Source organism: Stegostoma tigrinum, chromosome 1, assembly GCF_030684315.1.
Source record: "Stegostoma tigrinum isolate sSteTig4 chromosome 1, sSteTig4.hap1, whole genome shotgun sequence".
Classification (NCBI taxonomy): Eukaryota; Metazoa; Chordata; class Chondrichthyes; order Orectolobiformes; family Stegostomatidae; genus Stegostoma; species Stegostoma tigrinum.
Genome location: NC_081354.1, coordinates 143,539,143 through 143,563,148, shown reverse-complemented (window position 1 = coordinate 143,563,148; position 24,006 = coordinate 143,539,143). Strand labels below are relative to the sequence as shown.

The window sequence follows — 24,006 nt, the reverse complement described above, 5'->3', positions numbered from 1 at the left end:
CAGTTCGTCCCCTCCCCCCACTGCACCACACAACCAGCCCAGCTCTTCCCCCCCCACCCACTGCATCCCAAAACCAGTCCAACCTGTCTCTGCCTCCCTAACCAGTTCCTCCTCTCACCCATCCCTTCCTCCCACCCCAAGCCGCACCCCCAGCTACCTACTAACCTCATCCCACCTCCTTGACCTGTCCGTCTTCCCTGGACCGACCTATCCCCTCCCTACCTCCCCACCTACACTCTCTCCACCTATCTTCTTTACTCTCCATCTTCGGTCCGCCTCCCCCTCTCTCCCTCTTTATTCCAGTTCCCTCTCCCCATCCCCCTCTCTGAAGGGTCTAGGCCCGAAACGTCAGCTTTTGTGCTCCTGAGATGCTGCTTGGCCTGCTGTGTTCATCCAGCCTCACATTTTATTATCTTGGAATTCTCCAGCATCTGCAGTTCCCATTATCTCTGTATATTAGCTACTCTTCCATTTTAAATAGTAGAAAATGTTCTCAACATATTTGTTTCTTTCTAGTCAGTTTTTAATCATGTTTTGTTCCCTTTTGCTAGTTTCTGAAAATCTTCTGATCCCTAACTTTTACTTTAAAAATAATAAACCTATTTTAATATATCCCCTTATGTCCAGGGTTAAATTTTAGCTTTGTCAATTTCAAACTATTTAATATTTTAAACTGTGGAATATAATTTTCTCAGTGAAATATTCAAACTGGGGTTACTAATTAATCACTCCTCATTATACTTAGTATTCCTCCAAATTTGATTTGTTCATATTATTCAGGAATATTATTATTGTGTAAACTGTCTACAAGTTCCTCTTCCAGATTCTCTCTCCCAACATTTTTGTCCAGTTCTGTATGATGTTATGGTCCAATTACAGGTGGATAACCTTTAGAAAAGAGGTGTGAGTTCCCAGCGACCTGCACAAAGAAGAATTTCACATTTTAAGATTCATCCAACTGAATGTTACTTTATATGCAAGTGATGCATTAAGCTACAGAAGAGTTATCAATCCGTATTGTTCAGATGTGGGTAAACTGGGAAAGACCAGCATTGTTGTTTATCCATAATTACTTTTGAAATGATTTGACTTTGGAAGCCATTTGAGAATAATTAAGAGTGAGTTATGTGACTCCAGACCCACTTCAAAATGTAGGTAATCGCAGCAGATTTCCTTCCCTTAAGGACATAAGTGAACCAGATGGATTTTTGCAATAATAAATTATAGTTTCATGACCACAGTTACTGAGTTTAGCTTTGTATTCCAAATTTTAAATTCTACTATCTGCTGAGGTGGGATTTGAACACCTTTCCCTCGACCATTTGCCCTGGGTCTCCTGAACTATTAGGTCAATTACATTTTTGTCAGGGCAGATTTCTTGTTAACTATCATACTTAACAGAAAACTCCACCAAGTGCTCATACATAATACTGCCTGTAAACTCTAGTCTTAAGCTTAAAATCCAACTTCTGACGTCAGCTGTGTCCCTTCTACCCACTTTGACAAATGGAGTCTTTCACTGTCCTTTTCAATGAAATCTTCTTCATTTGAGCATGACCAAAGGGAGTCGCTGTTATAAGATTGCCTGACGATTCCACAGTCTCTCAGCCTTGTTTCTTCAAATCTGTGTCTTCCTCACCAGACCTTCATTGGGTGACAAAATCAGTCTTTTGTGCTATTTGGCATAGCAGCATCTGAACTGGGATCTCTGTCTTCTCCTACTCTTAGACTCAGAGGCTATGAAACTCAATAAGCCAGACTTGTGCTTCCATGCCAGGCAAATCATATAAGGAAATCTCCTGATTTGCAGGACCAGCCTCCATAAAGGTATACCAAAACTGTGGTTTTCAGTCTGATGGGTGCAAAATAGAGTCAAACACATCATTGAACTTGGATCTTGGCAGTCACAGAGTAGCAGAGGAGTTCTGAGATGGACTATCTAGAAAGCCCACCTTGCTCTCTCAATCTTTTGCTGCTCTCACTCCTACATTCTTACTATTGAGACCATAAGACTGCACGAAATCGGAATAAGCCATTCAGCCCCTTCAGTCTACTCTGCCTTCAATAGGACCATGGCTGATCTGACATTCATCACATCCATTTTTACTGTCTTTTCCCTGTAACCCTTGATTCTCTGCCTGATCAAGAACCTATCTATCTCAGCTTTAAATATACACAAGGACTTTGCCCCAGGTTTTAATGGTGGATAATAAACTTCATTCATAAAAGGCATTCAAAGATTTTAAAGATGTTCAAGTGGTTAATTTGTTTACTTAAAAAAAACTTTATGTATGCTCATTAGCAGTTTCCTGTAGGCTGTTTCAATGTGCTTACCACAATGTTACGCAGCAGATATTTCCCTTGAGTAAGCATGCAGCTATATTGTCCTTGCTTCCTTCCTTGGCTACAGTCCTCATGTTGCTCATTGTCCCGATCCTACCTCCCATGCTATTTTCTGAATTACTTGGGGAATCAGTATGTAATCTGATGATTGCAAGTGAGGAAATGTTTGTGCACACATTGCTGTTTCTCCACTGCTCAATAAGCTTGCATCTTTTTGTTCACTCATGCGACGTGAGTATCCCCGGCTTGGCCAGCATTTATTGCCCATCAGATGATGCAGTCCAGTGCTGTAAGTCGACCAATAATGTTGTTCAGGAGGGAGATCCAAGATTTTGACCCAGTGACAATGAAGGAACGTTTAGATATCTGAAAGATGAAAAGCACAAGGTAGGATCAGGGAGGTGAGGAACAAAACAAAAAGAAACATGTTTATATTATATGCAGCTTACAAATTTGAAAGGTTTATGAAATGAGGAGTTGGTGAGCTATAAGGAGGATTAGGTGGGGAGGTCCCATCACCTTCACTGATTACAGTTCCACCTCTGGCCATGGCCTCAGCAATGGTAACTTTAATTAATGTACTGTAAATTCCATGGAGAAGATAATACAATACACAATCCTGCCTATATCAGCTGCTCCCATTGTGCACCGTCCCATTCTACAAGAGAAGGGGAAATGTCAGTGAGTGTCATACCATCAGTTTATGTTATGCCTGCCATAGCTGAATTGCCAGCAGTGTTTCAGTTGTGGATCTGAGGCTTGCTACAGTACTAAATCTTTGAAGCTGCTGTGGAGCATTTGAAAATGAGTCCTGACGTATGGTTTAATTGAGAATGTCACTAGGCGTGTGATGGACTGGATGAAATGAGCAATGTCACATACTAGCCAGGTAATTGGTAGGAAATTTGTGTTTGAATATACAGTCACTCACTGACCATACTGAGGTGATTCAGACTTCTTGTAGCACTAGTTCCAGGTCTTTAATATATGAAACTTTGCATTAGTATCCCATAGGTGACAGATCTTACTGTCCTCCTGGATTAGGGCTACAAATTCATAATCAACTACCCAGCCAACTAGCTCCAGATTGGTAGAGGTCAGCTATAATTCACTTGGGTGTACAACTGGTTTGCAATGCAGAGTTGAGGCCAAAACATGTGTTAAATTCTCACACTGGCTGAGCTTGCCAATTCAGATGTCCTTCTCAACTCTTCTCTATGGTGATGTTTGACTCAAACAATCAGTAGTTCTGTCTCAGAACAGCTCTTTGACTTGTTAAGACGATGTTGAGTTCACCTTTTTACCTCTTAGATTATGCCTAGCGGGCATAATTGCACCATGTAGATGTAGAAAATCTTTTTTTCCACCATCTATGCACAGGTTTCAGCACAGTATCTGAAAACATTTTTGAGCTGCTTTTTTTTTTTCAGATGTTGTACCATTCTTCAAGCTTCCACGTGAGGTTAACCACCTGCAGATCTGATAGCAGTTCTTATGTCACAATGCCCCTCTAAGGGTAACTTTAAGCAGTGTGTGCTAGCTTCAAGTGTTACTCGTCGCTCATCATACTGATCCCCTGCTGTTGCATTCAGGTAAAAAAGAGAGCTGCACACGCTGTAAATCAGGAAGAAAAACAGAAGTTGCTGGAAATACTCAGTAGATCTGGCAGTATCTGTAAAGAAAAAAAAATCACATTTAATGTTCCAGGTCCAGTGACCCTTAGTCAGTTCAGCAACTTCTGTTTTTATTGCATTCTAGTACTGCTGACAATGGCTGGATTTAAAAAAACGTGGTGGTTGAGCAATATTGGGTGAATCAAACGATGGTCTTAAAGCAAATCCAAGTTATAGAAAGTTGTTCCCATTATTTATGATGGAAGCTTTCACTTAAAATGATTTTGCTTTTCTTGATGTGTAGACTTTCAATACTTTTTTCTTTTTATTTAGAGAAACTGTTTTGTCCAGTTCAGTCATGTTCATCTTCACTAGTTTTATTTGTCTGGACCATACCTGTCCAAATGTTTTCTCCTCCTCTTCAGTAATAATTGTTTGTAAATGAAACATGAAAGCAATTTGCTAACAAACTAAGTGCTCATCATGAAATGACTGAAAGGATTATGTGATCAGATTTTTAGCCATTCATGGCATGTGGGTGTCACAAGACAAGTCAGTATTCATTGCTGAGTAGTAATACCCTAGAGCAGATAGTAATGAGCCATCATCTTGAACCACATAGCGGAGGTAAACATAGTCCAAGACTGTAAGGATATCCAGTATTTTGATTTAGACGCTGAGGGAGAAGTGACATACATCAAGATGTTATGATGTGTCACCTTGCGGCAAACTTGTAGCTTGTGGTATTTCCATATGTATGCTGCCCTTGAGCTTTGTTCCACTTGTTATGTGAAAAGTATTCAATCAAGCTCCTGATCTGTGCCTCGTACATGGTTGACAGGAAAGTCCGATGAATCGCTCATTGCAGAATTCCGGTCTCTGACCTGCTCTTGTGACCATGTATGGCCGGCCTTGTTAAGCTTCTATTCAATGGTATACCCATGATGGGGGATTTAAGAATATTAATACCATTGAATGTGTAAGGGAGGTAATTAAAATGCCCCTTTTTGGAGCTGGTCATTGTCTGGCTCTTGTGTGATATGACTGATGTTTTTCAATTATTAGCTTTGGCCTAAGTATCGTTCAAATCGGGCTGCATGGGTTGATTCATTATTCAAGGAGTTGTAAAAACAACTGAACATTGGATCGTCATCATCAGTAAACATTCCCACTTCCGACTTTAAAGAGAGAAGAGTTGTTTATGAATGATATTGTAACTCCTGCAGTGATGCTATGGGACTGAGATGATTAACCTCCAAACCCATCACAACCATTTTCCTTTATTCTCTGTCTGACAACAGTCATGACTACAACCAGAAAAGAGAAGCCCCATGATTTCTATTGACTTCAAGTTTATCCGGTCTCCTTGATCAGTGCAGTTCCGTTGTATTGGATAAGTTACATTTGTGAACCAGTTATTCAAACTGAAACAAAATCAAAACACAGGCCCGGCAGCACCTTGAGTGAGAGCAATAGTTAATGTTTCAAGTCTCCTATGAATCTTGTTCAATGATATTGCCAGACCAAAATTCCATCAACACTTCTGTTGTGATCCTACCAAAAATTGAGGTCCCAGGGATGCCACTGGGCTAGCAGACTCAAACTCAGGCTAATACTTTGGGGCTTGGGTATGTTTAATTGCAACAATGGAAACTGGAGGAATTTAAATTAAACTAATAAAATCTCCAAAATTGAAAGCTAGTTTCATTAACAACCACAAAATCATTTTTTTAAGGAAAGGAAATCCATTATCCCTAATCTGCCTTTAGTACCAGACTCTCAGGAAAGTGGCTAACTCTCTTTTTTGCTGTCTGTGGTAGCCTAGCAAGCTAAAAGTGAATTGGGGATGGGCAGCAAATGCCTTGCAGTAATGCTTCAATTCAGTCAAAGAAGCATAATTAAACTCTGCATTCTTTGTAATAAATGTAGGATTTAACTTGCATTTCCTCCATACTAAAGAGACAATGGGCAGAAAATCTTGCAATCCTCATTGGTTTCTCAGCCGAAGTCTTTTTTTAAATATTTGCAAGTGACGTTATAAACATACGTCCATCATACTGACCTCAAAAATTCAGAATTCCCCCTTTTTATTCTTCTGCCTTATCAAATTGTGACAAAGTGAAGTTTTGAGACAGTTTACTGAAACATTTGAATGATATCACTGTTCTACACATAATCTCAGATATGGTCACAAATCCAATTTTACTGATACGTGTAGAATATCCAGCAACTCTAAAATGTTGGGTTTCCTCTCCAATTTTTCTCTTGTATTGGATTCCACTTAACACCGATTTAGTATCTAGCTCAAACAACTAGTCTTGATGCAAGCACAGCAATAACATGGGCCATTCAACATTTGGAAATCTAACATGCATTTTGCATTCAACATTTGGAGACCTAACATCTGTTTTGTATTCTAAAACACAACTTGTTGGATAATAATCAACAGCAGAAAATTGACTTTGTTCTTGCCTCCTCACTTTTTCAGGCCTTTCGAGAACAACTTTAATGATTTTGTTAGTGCCAAATACCAGATTGATTCATTTGGGAGATGGAAACATTTTGTAATTAGAAAGTTTACTTTATAAATTCAGGCCATCTCAAAAGTTGTAAACTGCAAATCAGGCTCCTTTTTTTTATAGTGTAGTCACTTTAATATAGAGAGTGAGATTGCTAATTATTGAACAGCAAAGTCCCCCCAAAAATAGCACATAATCAATCAAATTATTTGCTTTTCGGTTTTAGATGCAAATGTTGGCAAGCACTTTGGGAACGCTTTCCAACTTATCTAGTGTCATGGGATCTTTTTGTATCCACCTGAGGGTAGATGATATTTTTGCTTATTATCTAAAATGTACAAAGCAGCACTACTTCAGTGTTGAGTTGTTTTATTTTATTTAAGCAAGTCTACATTGTGATTAGGTGTCTCATCGTCTCAAACACACGATTTTCTGACTTAGATATAGAACTACCAGTGAACTAGAGCTGGTTATTGGTATTATTCTAGCTTCTGCAGACTCAAGCATTCTTCCATAGTATAAATATTATAATCTAGAATGACACAATCCAGTGCAATGTGTAAAGTTCAGTTTTCAGGTGTTCAAATGAAGGTTTTTGAGCTGATGGGCTTGCTGTATGCGATTGACCAGGACACTGGCTCTTTAATTGAGAAAATAATATCAATAGAAATTAGTTATTTATAAGGTGACTGTTTATGGAACATTGCAGTGTAGGTGTTTATATTTAACTACACAAGTCATTTGAAAATGAAAACAAAATCATACTTAAAAAATTTATGATGTTTGGAACTATATTAACATTTTTAATTTCTCAACATGAGATTCTTAAATGAATATGCTTATTCTAATAACCCTTGAAGCAGATTCCCTTAAACTGATCTGAATTAATCATTTTTTTTTCTGAAAAGTTACTTTTTTGACCAAAGGTATGACTCGCCAAAACACAGAAATGCTATAAAGCTATTATAAAATTTTCTACTCTAACCATTTCCAGAAATAATAAATGAAATTATGTAATGCTGTGATTTACCATAGTATGGCCAAAAAAAAGTTGTATGCAGATGAATATCCAACCGTTAGTCTGAATCAAATGAGAAATCCAAGCACTGAAATGCTAAAGAATATGCATTTGAATGTTCACCATTCCATTTATTTGGGAGGAAATATGAACCTAATGGAACTGCTCAATGTAAGTAAACATTGTACTGCTTTAAAAATGTCATAGGGATCAATTCAAAAATTTAGACATCCCGAAACTTCGGAGCAGGGTACCATCCTGTCTACTTTGTTTTGAAATGGACATGAAGTTCAAGATAGACAGAAGAGAAATAAAAATAACCACTTTCATATTGGTAGTCTTACACTTAGTCAATCATCCAATGTTAATATTTATATTTTTAGAACTATTTTGATAAAACTTAACTTTTGGATTTTATAAATGAATTAACCTAAGTTTTACACGCAGTATTAAATCAATTGTGTTTTTTTTATCCTCATTGTACTGCATTCAAACTACAGTTTTGTTTTTGTTTTCTTTGCAAATAAATGGCCTTTAATGCGCCCAAAAAGCAAATGTTATCAAACAAAGCTTTAAGTTGAAGATTTGATTTTTGCGTTCATGTAACATTTTCTATAATTAGAATCTGCAAATAGTGTTTATCAAAGCATTAATATTTATAAATTGTATTAGTATGTGGTATATTTGCATGTAATAATGCCTATTAGGAAAATCAAGTTAAAATAACTGATTGAAGAATGAAAATGGCAAATCGCCCTCAATTTTTCCCTTTGTCAGTTTTAATTGTGTTATCATGGAAACTTCTTTTCAGAAAGGAAATCTGAAGAATTCTAGATTAATGCTAGCCTTTACCGTACAGAGAATGCCGGATTGTCATTTGTCGTTGGTATCATCTACATTGTACGGGATTATAGTTCTGAAAATCTAAGACGAATGATGATTGGAATTTTTGTCGGTTTAAGTATTTTCTAGTGCTTATTTTTATTTTTGTCTTTTGTTTGCTTTCAGTTGCTCTCGAATACAAACTGCAAAGCCTCTTTGTGCGTTGTTGATTGATGCCATAGAGAAACATTTTTTAATGTTTATTCGAAGTAGTTTTCAATTTAAGGTCAGGATCGTCAGCCCTATATTCCAGTAATGTTTTCAATTTTCTATCCAATGCTATTCAGTAAACACAGAAAAGAGCAGTACTTGCTGTTCTGCATGCGAGGAGCATTGTAATGTTCACAAAGGAACTTTCTCATAGAATCTCAAATGTACAGTCACATCAAATTGATAAATCAATTGTTAGCGGTTTAATCTGATGCGTGTTTTAATAAAAAGTATGTTTCACGGTAAATAGCCCCGAACTGGGAAAAAAGAGAAATCCCACGTGTAAGCATGTAAAAGTTGTTTTACAAGGTGCTGATCTTGTCTAACACTGTATGGTATACACTGAACGTTCCTGGATTAATACTCCTATAAAACAATTCTACAGTTTGTTTATGATCAACATTAAGCTGTCCTCATTATCACAGATTTACATTACCCTGGTTAGAATACACAAAGCGCGCTCAAAGTTTAACGAGAGGAAAGAAACATTTTTAAACAATTGTATTTAAGTTCAACGGTGAGCTTTATGCAAATAAATCAATGAAGTTTCGCTCGTGATTTAACTCCCCCACCTTAAATTCAAAGTTTGCGATTAATCGCTACCAGCTTTCACTACTTCTGGTTGCATGAAATTTAGATGTAAAAAAAATCACATGGCTGTGTGTCTTTTATGCATGTTCCTTATTTGGGCACTTGTTAAGGGCTTGCTTACTTGTTCGTCTTCGGGAGATCATCTTGAGAAGAAAGAGACTTGTAAACAGTTAAATCGAGTCACAAGGATGGTCGGCCGTTTCTTCTCAAAGCACCGCTTCTAAATGTGAACCTAGTTGTTTCACCACTTCAGACCGGGTCTTGTTTTGTCTGACCAAAAGACCCCGTTAACAATGGTTGCCTTCAAATTGTTCCCTTAAAATTATTCATCCAGCTGAATCTAGCCTCTTGCTGCCCTGTGTGAATGTGAATTGTACTGAAGGAGAAAAACAGGCGCGTGAGGTTTAAACATCAAGGCTATTTTAATCAGTTAAATTAAAACAGCGTGCAAACATCAAAGAATGTATGCAGGCAAGCATATTTCCCATCCACGGCACCTACCCCACCCCCAAAAACTGTCTTTTGGGTAAAATACGCGATTCGCTATCTGGTTTTATTTTGAAAAGACTTGCGTACTACAGAATATACAAGAATGAAATCAACGAGCACTTGAAGATGTATTGCCTTCTTGGAGTTTTTTTTTCAAGACTATCCTAGATTAGAAATAAGTCCATTAATGTGTTCGAGCAAGACAGCTTTCTATTCTTCCCGGAGAACTGTAGTTAGCTACATGTGTGCTTGGGGACCCTCTCTCTTCCCCCTCGCTGCAAATAGAACTTGAATAGATTTGACGTCAAGAAACTCGGATGAATAACAGGAGTAATTGTTGTTAATAATTTGTATGTACAGTCCTGGCCACAAAAAGGAAGATAAAGTATAAGAGACTGCGTTTCTTAGCAACCCGCGTGTATGTGCGAAACAGCAAACTGTTTGCTAACAGCTTTCACTCGAGAGGCTGTTTCAGCACCTTGGATAGAGACAGCACCAGTCCTCCACTGTATAGGCAGCTCGTGGAAGTCGACACTTATTTCCCCATGCTGCGGTTTTTATTTTTAAAAGAAACAACCAAACACCAAGTTACAGGGCGAGTGGTTCTAGCTACATGCTAACGTGCCGTCAAACCCACCATTAGCTCTTTATAGCGGTGTTTTGCTCAGATTTCGGGAACGAGCCAAATATACTTTTCCTTGCAGGCAATCAATGATAAAACCAACAAGAAATTGTGCGTGTCTCGTCTGGCGCGGGAAGATGGGCGGAAGGAGTGTCATTTGAATAGAAACGAAATAGGGAACAGCTCCAAATATCCAATCTATCTACCCGCCCAGCCTAACACACTATTTCACACCGAACGCTCCCCGGAACAAAATAGATTTTATCATGAAGCAAATGTTGTCTTGGGTTATTTTGACCAACACCGAGCGTCCTATCTTTTATAACATGAGACTTCTGAAGGAAACACACCTTCTAAGCTTTTTGATCGACGCTTTTTTAAAGCTCCTTTAGTTCCTGCTTGTTGTTATTGGTGTTTTCAACATTGCTCCCTGAAAGCTTTATATCTCTTCACTGGGGCGGCTCTAGCAAAGCCAGTCTCTTTTGATGCTGTTTAACAATAAAGCTACTTTAAACTGTAGTGCGTGTATGCTTACCTTAGCCCTCTCTCAATGTGTTGGAGCGCAGAAAATTAGCACGGTGCAGCCGGAAAGTTTTTTTTAAAATCATCGTGTAATAGTTTTGAATGGAGGGAGGAGGTGACTCCTGGGGTGTGATGTGATTTGACCTGGAGCACGTTGATCGCTCCAGTTGTCTTGTTTCTGTTTTTTTTTGGGGGGGGTGGCGTCCAAAAATAAACTCGGGAAGCAGGTGTATTCGGGTCACAAAATCTCCTCCCCCCCCCACCCCCCACTAAATGCAAATCCAAGCAAGAGAGAGCCAGAAACCAGAGTTCCGGGGCGAAAGAACCGTTTTCTTCTGCTTGCACCTCAGTCCTGCTCTCTGTTGAACCGTACTGTAGTTGGATACAGTAATTGTGAGATGTGCCCGATGTGTATAGCAGCGGGATTATTGAAGCTTTCTGTGTCAATGTGAGGTACCAGCTCGTCGCTTAGTACATTTCAAACAAAAACACCAGTTTCTTGACCACTCTTTCTCCGCCTGGCCTCGACTACCAACAACCCCCCTCACCCCCATAAAACGCTCTCATATAAGACAGCGCACCTCCTTAAATGCCAAACGTGTAAAATAAAATGCTGTCATCTTTAAAGCCTCATATTCAGCAACTGATATGGACGTCTATTGAACCCAGCCACCCTCATTCCCCTCCCCTTCCCAAGCTGGTCGCTTTCTCCCAGGCAGGGACCGAGTCTCTTTGTTCCCAATCGCATGTTTTCTAAGAGGCACTCGGAACCTCTCGCTTGCAACATGATGATCAAGCCCAGGGAGGAAAAAAAATGTGGTGTCATGCAATAGACAGTTCCGAATATCCAAGGATCTCACTACATTATCCTTTCACACAATTTCATTCCGAATACACGCTCCTGCTCGCAAATTGTATTTCGTCTTTTTATTTATTATTTTGAAATGCATCCAACGCAACCCGTGAACTCACGGGAATGGGGGGAGCGCTTTGTGTTTCTTGCATTTTTTCCCCATTTTAATTTTGGTAGTAAAGAGGGAAGGGATTTATGATGATTGGAGGTAGAGAGGGGAGGAACGTGCGCAAGCCGGCTTTTTATGGCTGATGGGTGGAAGCTACCACTGTCTGGGGTGGTGTGTGTGGATAAAGAGGGAGGCGGAGGGAGGGGTGAGGGGGACTGGGAGGTGGTTGCAGGGGGGAGACAGGCTGCTTTCTCCACCCCGGCTCTGCGCCGACCTTGAGCCCATCCAGTCTGTTTAAACGGCCGAGTCAATGTAAAGGAAAGTTGCCTGACGTCACGCAGTGTGGGAGAAAGATGGCCACGTTAACGAACGGCGTGCAGCAACAACAGCAGCCAGCAGTCAGTCTGAGCACCACCATCCAGATCAGCACTGCCAACGGGCCTATGAACGGACTCAGCCACAGCCAGAACAGCACCATCCCCATGAAGGACCACGACGCCATCAAACTTTTCATCGGCCAGATCCCCCGCAACCTGGAGGAGAAGGACCTCAAGCCCCTCTTTGAGGAATTTGGCAAGATCTACGAGCTCACGGTGCTGAAGGATCGCTTCACTGGCATGCACAAGGGTCTGTACATACTCAGCACTGCCTTCGCTGCTCTGAAAGCCACTCAGGGCTTTCCCCAAACTCGCTGCGATCTGAGTGGGCTTGTGTTGCTTCTCTCTGTCTCTTTAACGCTTTTATTTTTCACGTTGGGGTCTAGCCAGTTAGTGATAGGGTGCTGAAGGATTGTGTGACAGGCGAGAACATCAGGCACCAACTCGTTACTTAGTTTTTTTTTAAGAAAAGTATGTCTTAAAGAGAAGGAGCGGTCCGTGATTTTATTTTATAAGAAAGAAACCTGGTAACTGATGGGTGCTGAAGGCTGACTTTTTAGTCTGCTTCCTCTCTGCACACTTCGCACAGAATGAAAGAACTTGAGATTTCAAAGCACTCGGCGAACAGTGTAGCTGTCTGTCTCCGCCACCCTCCCGTTTCTTTTTGCCTTTAGATCATTTTAGTTGTGTTTTTACTCTCTCTGTCTTCCTCTAGTTGAAAGAGACTCACTGCGAGTTAACAGTTCAGAAGGACAGCTCTTCCGCTAAAACAGTCTTCATGTCAAAAGAAGACAACTTTTATTTTTAATATCTATTTAATGATTAGCAAGACTTGGGCTGGGATGACTGAAACTATGTGAGGAGTACGGGATATGGGGCGGAGGGGGGGCGGGTGCATGTGATGGTGAACAGGGTTGGTGACAAGCGCCAGCTACACACACATCCACTCCATAATAACTTGCGGGACTTGTAACGATTCATTTTAGAAGCGAAGTGACCCAGCTGTGTGATATGAAGAAAAGCACACTAGAGTGTGCAGGTGCACAGTCAGCCTGTGTGTTGGGGACAGGGCGATGGGGTGGGAAGGTTATGGAGGAGGGAGGGAGCTGGTACAAGGTAAGGTATGAAAGAAAAAGCTTTGGGTTATCTGTAATTTAAAATGCAATATTTATGAGCTCACCGGCCGCATACTCAGACGCGGATAAGACTACTTACTTTCAATAAGCAAGGTAGCATTTCAATAATCTGGGTAGTGTGATTCCAAACACTAGTTCCCTTTGAAGCTTTAGATCATTGTCTACTAATCATGTTATGATTTTGCATTGTTCTTTTCCAGTTTAAGATATTTAAGGAAAAGAAACGTATCTCATTTCCGAGATTAGTCGGAATATTAGACGTTGAATTATTTCTAGAGTATGTGGTCAGTTTTTTTTTAAAAGAAATATTATTGGCGCCTGCTGCACAGAAGCTGGGTCAGCGCCATGTGTACAGCTCCCTTTTCTCTGTATACGGCGGGGTTGGAGCTGCAGTAGAAGTTGCTGGAGGGGTGCTTGTACCTCAGAAGTGGCAACTCCTGCGGGTTACCTTCAGCTGCCAGACCACTGTGCGAGAAGCACAGACCTCTGATAAAGTAACTGTCGCAGCTTCAAACAGACCAGCTCTCTGCATTCGAATTGCATCCAGTGTCCCTTTTTGAGTGAAACCAAAATATTGCTCCACATGTGCGTTGAAAGGACTAAAGCATCTCCAAGAGTGAACAACTGCCTGAGTCCTGTGTGCTACCCTTGAGCTATGTCTGAAGGCGCATATTTTGTGTTTGTGCTGAAATATGTTTTGGAATTCAATAGTTGTGCTATAATGCAAGAGGACAGCATTTTTTAAGAGTGAACGCACTTTTGCATGTTTTATATTCCAAGTTAACTCTGCCTAACTATATAAGTCGAACAAAATGATAAGTCGATAGTGTGCAAGTGATTTAGTCTCATTGCTGTTAGTGGCACGAGCGTAGCATGGGCCCAGTATTTACGATGTTAGGGCAATAAACAGCAAAACCATTTCAGAAAACGTGACGGCAAAATTCTAAACACAATGTCTTTTGTGTGTGTTTTTAATTAAATGATTAGGTTGTGCCTTCCTAACGTACTGTGCCAGGGAATCTGCTCTGAAGGCCCAGAGTGCATTGCATGAACAGAAGACCTTACCTGGGGTAAGTTCACGAAATTCTTTCAAGTTTCTTCCCTTAAGTACTGGATCCACGCCATTACGTTCCATACAAAAAAAAATACCGCACCTCCTCAGGCGCTGTTTAGATTTTGAGTAATAATACTTTAAAATGAAAGTCGTTCGTCGTATCATTGGCAGTGTTGGACGCTTTATTTATTCGTGCATTTGGTCCAAGTTGTATGGGGGTGTGAAAGTGGAATCTGGATTCCACTATGGTAAGGCTTTGAGAGAGAACAAAAAAAAGATTTTTTTTGAGCTCTGGAATGGTCATCGTTTCGCGGGTGGGTAACACGTCATCTGTATGACAGGCAGCCTCTAGTCTTTTTGTTGTGTGTTTAAACGTTATGTCTATATATAGGTGAAGTACATGACAGCTTTTAAAAAGGTAGGAGGATATTCAAGTACAGATGAGCCACGTGGATGACAATGGGCATGTTATCTGCTATTTAAAGAGCTGCGATGTCTTGCCTTGTCAGTCCGGGTGTATTTCTTTTAAGATCTAGCTAAGGGAAGACTGTGGTGTGATTATGAACATTTTTAAGACTGGCTTTCAAAAGTCATTTATGCAATCAGCTGTGACATCCTCTCTCATCGATTAACTCTGCTGCTGGAAATACATATTTTATAACAAGCTGACAAATCCAAGCAGGCGTGCTACAAACCAGCGCGGTTTGGGGTTGAGAGGGAACGCGGGCCATACAATCTTTGCATGAGACACTCTATACTTGATCATTGTTCCTTACCCTTTATCTTCATTAATTGGAGGGTAGGGTAAGTTTGAACATTTTCGAAAGCCAACCAATGCAAACTTCACCAAATCTTTTAATTCTTCTATTCCGTGCCTTAGCCACCATATAATTCCTCTCCCTGTCCCTCCCTCAATGTTTCTTGCAACATATGGGGTTTTATGTATGCTTATATACGTGCATTATATATGTGCATTTTATATACGTGTATATTTTGTATATGTGTGTTCGGATGATAGAAAATAATGTTTCATGCTGAATGAAATATATAAATAATAAAAAGCAAAACTGTATTAGAGTTATCCTCAGCAGAAAAACAATGGGAACAAAAAAACTGTGATTGAAGTTTTTGATTAACATCATCCATGTGTCACCTCTGATTCAATCTGTGTTTAAACTGTTTTAATACTGATTAAAATGTGTATAAATACAGAGTCAGAGATTTATACTTGGTAGCTGTAGTCAGAATCGTTATGTATTCAATGTATAACCACCTACTGTCATGGGGCTGTGTGGCTTTTGTCAAGACTTATTATCATACAGAAGCCTTCAGCTTTCCCATGGCCTACTTCATTACCATTGTAGAGATGCATTTAAGTCAACAGCTGTCACTACTATGAAGCAGCCCTTCCAGTTTTTTTTTAAAAAATGCATCCCCCCACCTCCTTATTTATCCTCTTCATCGGATGTAATAGTCTGTCATTCTCAAATCTTCCAAACTTAATCACATTTGCAACTGGGTGGATGGGGGAGGTTCGGCCACCAGGCACTTCACTGTTATATTGTTAGGTAATATTATTAGTTTACACAGTAATTGGTGGCCATTAGACGCAAATAATTAACACCCGAAAGACCAATCTTTGTGCTTGCATGTGTGTAAGAAAAAGCTGTTCGATCTGTTTGTGGACTTTCAGCTGCCATCTACTTTTCACTGCTCCATGGCACATCAAAAATAGAATCTGACAACATGTTATTTTTGTTAGCATGCTAAAAGTTAACTATCTAGTTTACAATGATTGGGATGATGTGTCTTGCCACATGCTTGATGACTAGAGCCGTTTTTGAAACATTCATGATATCATCTTATTCATTTCACCAATAAATACTAAACAGCAAATGTAGATACATTGTAGAACAATTATTAAAACCGAAACCTCTTACATATTAACAATTTGATATTAGCGAAAGAAAACTGCAGCTTAAAATCATGGATATTGTGAGTTTACGTATTTCTGTACTTATAACAACATTTGGAAAGAAAAGGATAAGCGAAGAGCCCTAACTTAACTTCTGTAAATCCATTTCCTCACTGTCTAGCAATGTTTGGCTGGTGAGTTGGTTTTGAAGTTATGAAATCAATTTTCAAGTAAATTATCGAGAAAAGGGAGGCTGCAACCTTAGACATCCAAATCTGATACTGTTGGCATCCTGAATTAATGAGTTTATGTAAAACAATGAAGACTTCATTTCATTTAGAGGTGGCTTATACATGATACAGCTCTCAGTCCTACTGCAGTGACTCTCCAAATGACCAGTTTCTAACTTTAAGTAGCTAGTTGGAGTTTGTTTGAACTAATTTGGGAGTGTATTAAATATTGATGTAGGAAAAGAACATGACTCCTTGAATTAATTTTACACGCCATGCATGTTTGTCAGATCTTTTGACCATGTTTACAACATCTGAACCATTTGTCAGCAAAATTTTAGAATACATTTTTGCATTAGAAATCTCATTACACAATGTGCACTAGATTATAAGCGAGACAGTATTATGTGAAGTGAATGCATGAGTGGATGTGCGATAGCAGAGAAATAAGAGACTGATTGCATGTATTGGAGACAGTTTGGTCTTTGTTGACCTGCTAGAAACTCAGGGGCATTGTGAGAAATCGCAGACTTTTTTTTATAAACAAAGGAAAAGCCGGTAAGAATGTCCAATGGGAGGTGCAAGATGTGTGCAAAAATGTATGCTGAGATGATTACACATGTAGTTCCATCTGAGTCAGAGAGAGCAAGCGAGCAAGCACTTACACTTCCTCATTATTGTCTATTGAATGGCTGAAGCTGAAAGTAATGAGATGGAGCTTAATAAGGAAATGCTTCCTTTCAGAAGAGGATGAGAGTTGTGAGCCTGCTGTATCTGCCATGTCTCATTAACAGGCTGCTGCAGAGCACATGGTGTCGCACAATAATGAGAGTTTTGGGGGTGGGGGTTGGAAGTGAGCATGCTGTACTCTAGAGATATCTCTTTTGTATTGCCAAGCATTTAAGTTCATTCTCAAGCAGACACCTGGCACAGATAAAAATAAGGAATACAAAAAGATGGATATTAGAAGACTAGGCAATGCAGCAGTGAAACATGTATCATATTTGTTCTTTATTCAACGTCTTCAGGTTCTCATCTCAGTGATGCCTGACTCTAAGATTCTATTATCTTGCAATACATTAAGTTTTCTAATCCCTGACTATATGACTGGATAGTGTGGTTTCGCACTGGGAAAAATGCTTAGCCTAGACAGCAGAAATTAGCATGTACCATCCTGCCTTCCATCAACAAGATTTACATCAGTTCATTTAAAATTTTGATGTATTGGACCGCTAAGACCAAAATATGGAGAAAGATGCTATGAAGGTGAATTACCAAATAGAACATTTTGTTTAGCCATTAAATGTTTTTTGGATGTAAAATAAGGAAGGGTCTAACTGATTCCTAAGGGTACCATGCTTTTTTACAGTGATATAAATTTACTGTCAGTATTAGAATATTGTAAAACAATGACATTCACATCAAGGTAGAGACATAGACAGTCTCATGGTTTGTGAGGCAAGTTTCTGATCTCAAAAGATTACTTTGCTCATATTAAATCTTCTTTGCACATTCAGGTAAGACAAGGATCAGCTTTACATTATGCAAATTATGTTAGAACAATAGCTCATACCAGTTTTATTACTGTTGTCAAATGAATGTTTGGAAAATTGTCCAACATGTAAGGAAATGCAATCTGGTCAGCATTTCCATGTGTTCAGAATATTCAATGAGAAACATATAAACGAACACATTATAGATCAGGATATTTTCATTTTTTGTGTTATTAAATAATTAACAAAGATGCAACCAAGCTATAATAAGTATTAGTTACAATGTAATAGGCTACATTAACAGTTTTCATGACCTATGAATTATTGTATTGGGTTTATGAATATTATAACACGTCTTGATTACTATTTGTTCTGACACTGATTATGACCATCTGCTAATTCTAACTGACCCCAAGTGCATAAGAATTAAAAAAAAAACCTAATAATGAATGGAAAGAATTTTGACGTCAAACAGAAAACAGCAGAAATAAGAAAAATATATACGACAAATGAAAATGACAACGAGGCTGTGCAATTATAAGGAAAGACTAGAATTTAACTTTATAAATACAATTGATCTGTATAATGTCATCTGAAAGAACAAAGCATTTTGATACTTATCGTTCTGAAACAATGAATGAAAGATATACTAATGTCAGTCTGTCAATTTAACAAACGATACATGTTATCCAGTGTTTATGCCAAAGCAATAAGAGAGATTCGTTATCCATCTAGGTGGTGACATCCAGAGATCTTACCTTCAGCATTTAAAAGACAAAAATGATTTATTATTTCACCCCAAGTCTTTTATCAAAAAGTTGTGTTTTTATAGCCCGATACAAAGATTATCAGAGAAGGGTGAAGTTTTATTGAAATAAACAACAGTAATGGATTTTTTGTTGTGTTAATGAAGGAAAGTTTAGAACTCTGCATGCAAATTTTCTGGTCTTGATATAGAAATTCGCACCTATTGCACAGCAAAACCTAAGATGAGACTATTTCACACTTTCTTTCCAGTTCAGTCTTTATCCCCCTGTATTTCCATATATGGTGTCACACAAATTCTAAATGTCGAGTCATCCGTGACTCGCCCTGATAATTCTTTCAGATAATTGTTAAATGTTAATTGAGTAATAGCCAAGAATGGTATACTTTATAACCCAATATGCATTCTTTTGGTCAAACTCTCATTTCCATATTATTTAAGACACAGCCCATCTGTTTGCTTGATAAAACCTTTTCAGGTGATATATAACAGTTTCCTCTACATAATCTACTTAATAACATATATTAAAAACATGATCATGTAATAAGCTTGCTAACATTCCATGCGATTTGTCTCATAACCCTTCTATGCATTTGGTTGAATATATTTTCAACATGATCTATTTGATAAGATTGTTTTGTCAAGTAACACTTCCGTGTTATTCGCCAAATATATCAGGCAATGTTTCCACCTGATGCTTCAGGGAGCACTTCCATGATCTATCTGAATGTGGCCAGTGGGATCTATGTGAGTCAGCTAGTGAGTGTACAATTTGATCGCCTTCATAAAAACTACTAAATGACTTATCCTTACAACAGCTGTAATAAGCTTTGTACGAGCTGTAAAGGATAGAACATTTTCCATAATAGGTCCTTACCCTGGTACCTATGTGCCTCACTTCTCATAAACATTAATGGAATATAATATCAGAAATAAATATGGAAACACACTGCCCATAACAAATTATCTCCCCAGAATCATGGCATGGATTGTTATACCAGTGCAGTATAAAGACATTAATATATAATTGTCCTAATAATCTTCAGACCTTTATTGTAATATTCATAAACATTTATTCTTGTATAACAGTGTACTTAGTATGGCAGGGTGGATAAATATTAACAAGCTTGACCTGTAACTAGCCAAAGGTGGTTTGTATCCTTCTGTCTGCAGTAGCCAATGATAGAGACCCTGCTGGTCCTACTATTGGACTCACACAATACCCAGAGGAATAACAGACAACTGTGAGTTAGTCATGAGAATGCAGTATCACTATCGGAACTGGTAGACATAAATAGTAGGCAGTAAGCTTGAGTAACACACATGATATTCAAATTTCAATATCATCACAATTTCAAATAATATTTCAGTGGTTACATTATGTTCATTTTCCACTGAATCTCCTGCAGCTTTTCAGTAGCCTGAGAAGTTTGCATCAGGTATGAAAGAATGGGTCTCTTTGGAATCAGAAGCTTATGATAAGGATAACTGCCAAGTTTAGACCTGGCATGTGTAAGTAACAGATCAGTAAGATGTGTTTCAACAATTGTGTTCTTACCACAGTTTTCCTAAGTGAGTACCTACCACAGAACTGGTTTTCAATGAACCTGAAGTGCGCTAGAGTTTTAAGTAGGGCTGGGCCAACCTGATAGTCAAACAAAGGATGGGCAAAGAGAAGAATTTTGGAGCAAAAACATTTCTGGAGAGGCAATCATTAATTTTTTTTTCAGAGACTGTGTCCTCACAGGATGCAAGATTATTTTCATTAAGACACTGTTTATATGTTTCCTGAATTTTAGTGCGTGGTTCTACAACAGCTGACAGGAAGAGGAATATTTTGAAGCACTATGCATAACTTCAATGTGATAATAAGGTCACCCCCAAAAAAGGGGTTTCCTTAAATAGTAATGCTCCATTGTTGAGATACCTAATAACACTCCTTTATATACTATATGCAAATAAACCCCTGGAGTACAGGATGTGCTTTGCAGCTTTCAAAATATTTTTAGCCACATGCATGTGTAGAAAATGCTGAGTAAATTTTTAATGAGGAGCAGTACCAAGTAACATTTAAAGAGCTGTCTGGAGTTTCCCAGCAGGACTGGCTTTTCACAGTGCTCTCTGCATATTTTTTTTTTAAAAAGGTTGTCTTTAAGAGCTGTCACTGCATCCTTCAAATAGTTAAATGGTGCAGCTGTGCTGTAGATAAAGCAGAGATGAAGGAGAGAAAGAAGTGACTGAAAGGGAGAAAATGATAGATTACAGATGGATACAAATAATACAACCTGCTTCATGTAAACACACAATAGCAGGTGCAGTGAATATGAACTGCGGTGTCAGAGAAACGAATTGTGACTTGTCAGTAATGACACACTCCATCTTCCGCGAATGAAGGTATTACCACCTGTTAGATAAGGTTGCTTGAACAGCCCAGTATTTTTAAGCAGGAAAGCACTGAACTATCAAATCTCGTTTTTGACCAAGCATCAGTAGTTATAGTAGAGCACTGCCTGGCGGTTGAGTACAGGAATAACACTCAAACACAGATCACCACTGGCACACCCATGCCTTCCCCATGCACCCCCCCCCCCGCCATCCCCTAACTACCACCATGAGCAGAAAATTCTTTTTAGTTATAGACAGAGTAAATACTGGCATTGACTATTTGGCACAAATGACCCATTTCTCTGCTGAAATGTTTACGCAATTCAATGTAATTTTCAACACTAATTGCAAGTGCCTATGTGTTTGTCCTAGGACAACTTCATTTCCCAACCCAAAGTTGAAAGAAAGAGTGAAATTTTAGAGTACGATTTACAGAAAAGAGGAGGGAAGAAGGATTATTTGTTTTATCTCCCAGATTCTAAAAGTAAAAATAAGACCACCCTGGAGGGGAAATGAAGGTGCCTAATTAGTGTGTTTTGTCTATTTCAGCTCTGATCTGGGAATAGAAATGATTGGGAAATCTCAATGCATTAGTAAAGGAGAGCTATTTGAACAAAGCTTTAAAAAGCAAACATCTCTTTTCTCGATGAGAGACATGGATTATAATTAATGACTTAAAGTACTAAACCTTTGACCTAAAGTCTCATGGATAAAGGGCACTCAAGGATGGATGAGACTTCTAGTGTAACTCAGCGGGGCTTTACGCTTCTGTACTTATTCAAATTAAGAATATGGAGCCTTGGCGGTATTTCAGTGGAGGAGGCAGTTCTCAGAGTATAAGGTACTCTTATTATATAAACTGTTAAACACAGTCAGTCCCTTTTAAATGAATGTTGCTATTAATAGGATGTTGAAAAAGGAGAAGCATTTTGTAATAGCATACTATAAGTGTAAACACCTGAAAAGGTTCTCTGATATAGTATTATCTCAAATAGAACGTATTTTTTTTTAATAACCAAGTCTACAGCAAACAGCCCTGATTGTAAAGGTTATGTTATGTGGTACTTTCAAGTGGCCATAGCACTGTGTACTTTGTATACAGTCAACAAGAGGAAATAGTATTAATATAAACAATGATTTCTTTCCTGTGTCTTTGCATCTTTTTAATAGTTTACACTCCTATTACTTAGTAATTTCTGATCTGTTACAAAAAAAAATGCTTTCATGACTCAACTGTGTGATGGAGCAATGCCAGAAAGGAAAGGGAGGGAAGGCAATGCATTCTAGCTTGGAGGTAAAAAAGAGGGGGAAACGAGTTTGATTCAATACGATTCCTATCATCGTATAACTGAACAGCTCTTGCCCTCTACAAAGAAAAGCATTCAACTCCAAGCTATATTACAAATGAAACCAGTTGTGTTTTTACTAAATCACTTCTTGATTTTAAACATTGTTTACGATTTTCAACTAAAATATTTTAATATAGGCAGACTTCCATCCGGAAGTTTCAATGTCTGTGCATTAGACATCAAATAAACATAAATTGTAAAACAAAGTGTGTACCTAAAGCATGAACACAGATTTACAGATCTAATTTATGGCTATTATAGGTGTACTGTACTTCTGTATGAAATTTACCAAAATACAAATGTAATTTTACCGAGATTATTACGATAAGCACCATGGTGGATTTGAAAATAAAAACATTAATTTTGGCATCTATAAATTTTGCAAAAGAATTTTTTTTTCTCAATTTATTAAATATTTAATTTAGACCTTATCTGACATGCACACACGACAGGCAGTAGCGCAGTGCAGCCTTGGACAAGAATGGGCTGCTTGGAGACGCTGGGAGGAAGGCCGCGGCTAAGAAAGCACCTGGAAAGGGAGAATAATAAACTCAATAAAGATTAAAATCAAAAGAAGATTTTTTGAAAATGTATAACTACTAAAGAAGGAAACCAGTTTAATGCTTCAATAAGACCCCTCATGCCAGCCAGTTCAGAATATTAAGTTTTAGTTGCAGTTTGAGTATAACATGTATTAATGTCAGAATTTTGTTTTAGCATACAAAGCACAATCTCTTATTATTTAAAAGAAAAGATTGCATTTCAGAAGACAGCAGATAGTCTGCTATAACTTAGCAATTATTGTTTTACAAAAAATTGTATTAACTCATGCTTGGATAATTGTTTTTAACTGAAAGCTATGAATTCAGCAGTTGCTCTTTATGCCATTATTCCTCTCCAGTAGGCTATTTCACAAGATGTGTCACAGACCAGAGTAAAATACTATGCTGTCAATTATATGAATATCACAGCCAAATGAAGCAGTTGCTCATTCCACTCTTGTATGTCCCATCTGAAGCCTCATGGTAATGTTTCTGAAGTAGTTTTTTAACGCTCCCTCTGTAACAGTAACCATCAAAATTTATATTTTTGGAATATCAGTCTGCTATAGGCAAATGCATTTTGTCAAATGTATAAGACATCATTTGATGGAAGCAATTACAATATGAATAATCAGCTTTGGGCTTATGATGAAAATTTTTACATTTCTTGAGCCTAAGGTCAAACAAGATCAAAATAATGATTCTATACGAATCACAATCACATTTACCAGAATCTTGTTGTGGCATTGAGTGTGTTGCCAGCCAGCTGCAGAGCTTCAAGAGACCTGTTCTGGCTCTTTTTGCCTGCTTAACCATAAGCCCATCATGAGACAGTAGTGCGGTCACCGGCATACCTTACACTAGATTCAAGACTCCATCGGCACAAGTCCCCTGTATGGAGAGCTGCTGGTGAGTCAGAGGCTGGTGGCAGGACAAGCAGAGGAGTCCCCAGGGTGGTGGACTGACTCGGGCCACAGATAAATAAACT

General features: G+C 38.5%; 1 protein-coding gene across 15 annotated transcripts in view; it reads left to right on the top strand.

Annotated features, from left to right (window-relative positions):
* The first annotated feature begins 11,994 nt into the window (after positions 1-11,994).
* celf4 (CUGBP, Elav-like family member 4) overlaps positions 11,995-24,006 on the top strand; it is a 1,237,212-nt gene continuing 1,225,200 nt past the window's right edge. For 14 of the 15 annotated variants that reach the window (XR_009446241.1, XR_007247548.2, XM_048530893.2 and 11 more), the window contains exons 1-2: positions 11,995-12,398; positions 14,272-14,354. Coding sequence is in view for 13 of the 15 variants with exons in the window: in XM_048530893.2 (XP_048386850.1) it covers positions 12,125-12,398; positions 14,272-14,354 (357 nt within the window). In the remaining 2 variants the exon portion in view is untranslated. Of the gene's footprint in view, positions 12,399-13,165; positions 13,265-14,271; positions 14,355-24,006 lie in introns of those variants that run through there. The other variant, XM_048530885.2, reaches the window with a different exon arrangement.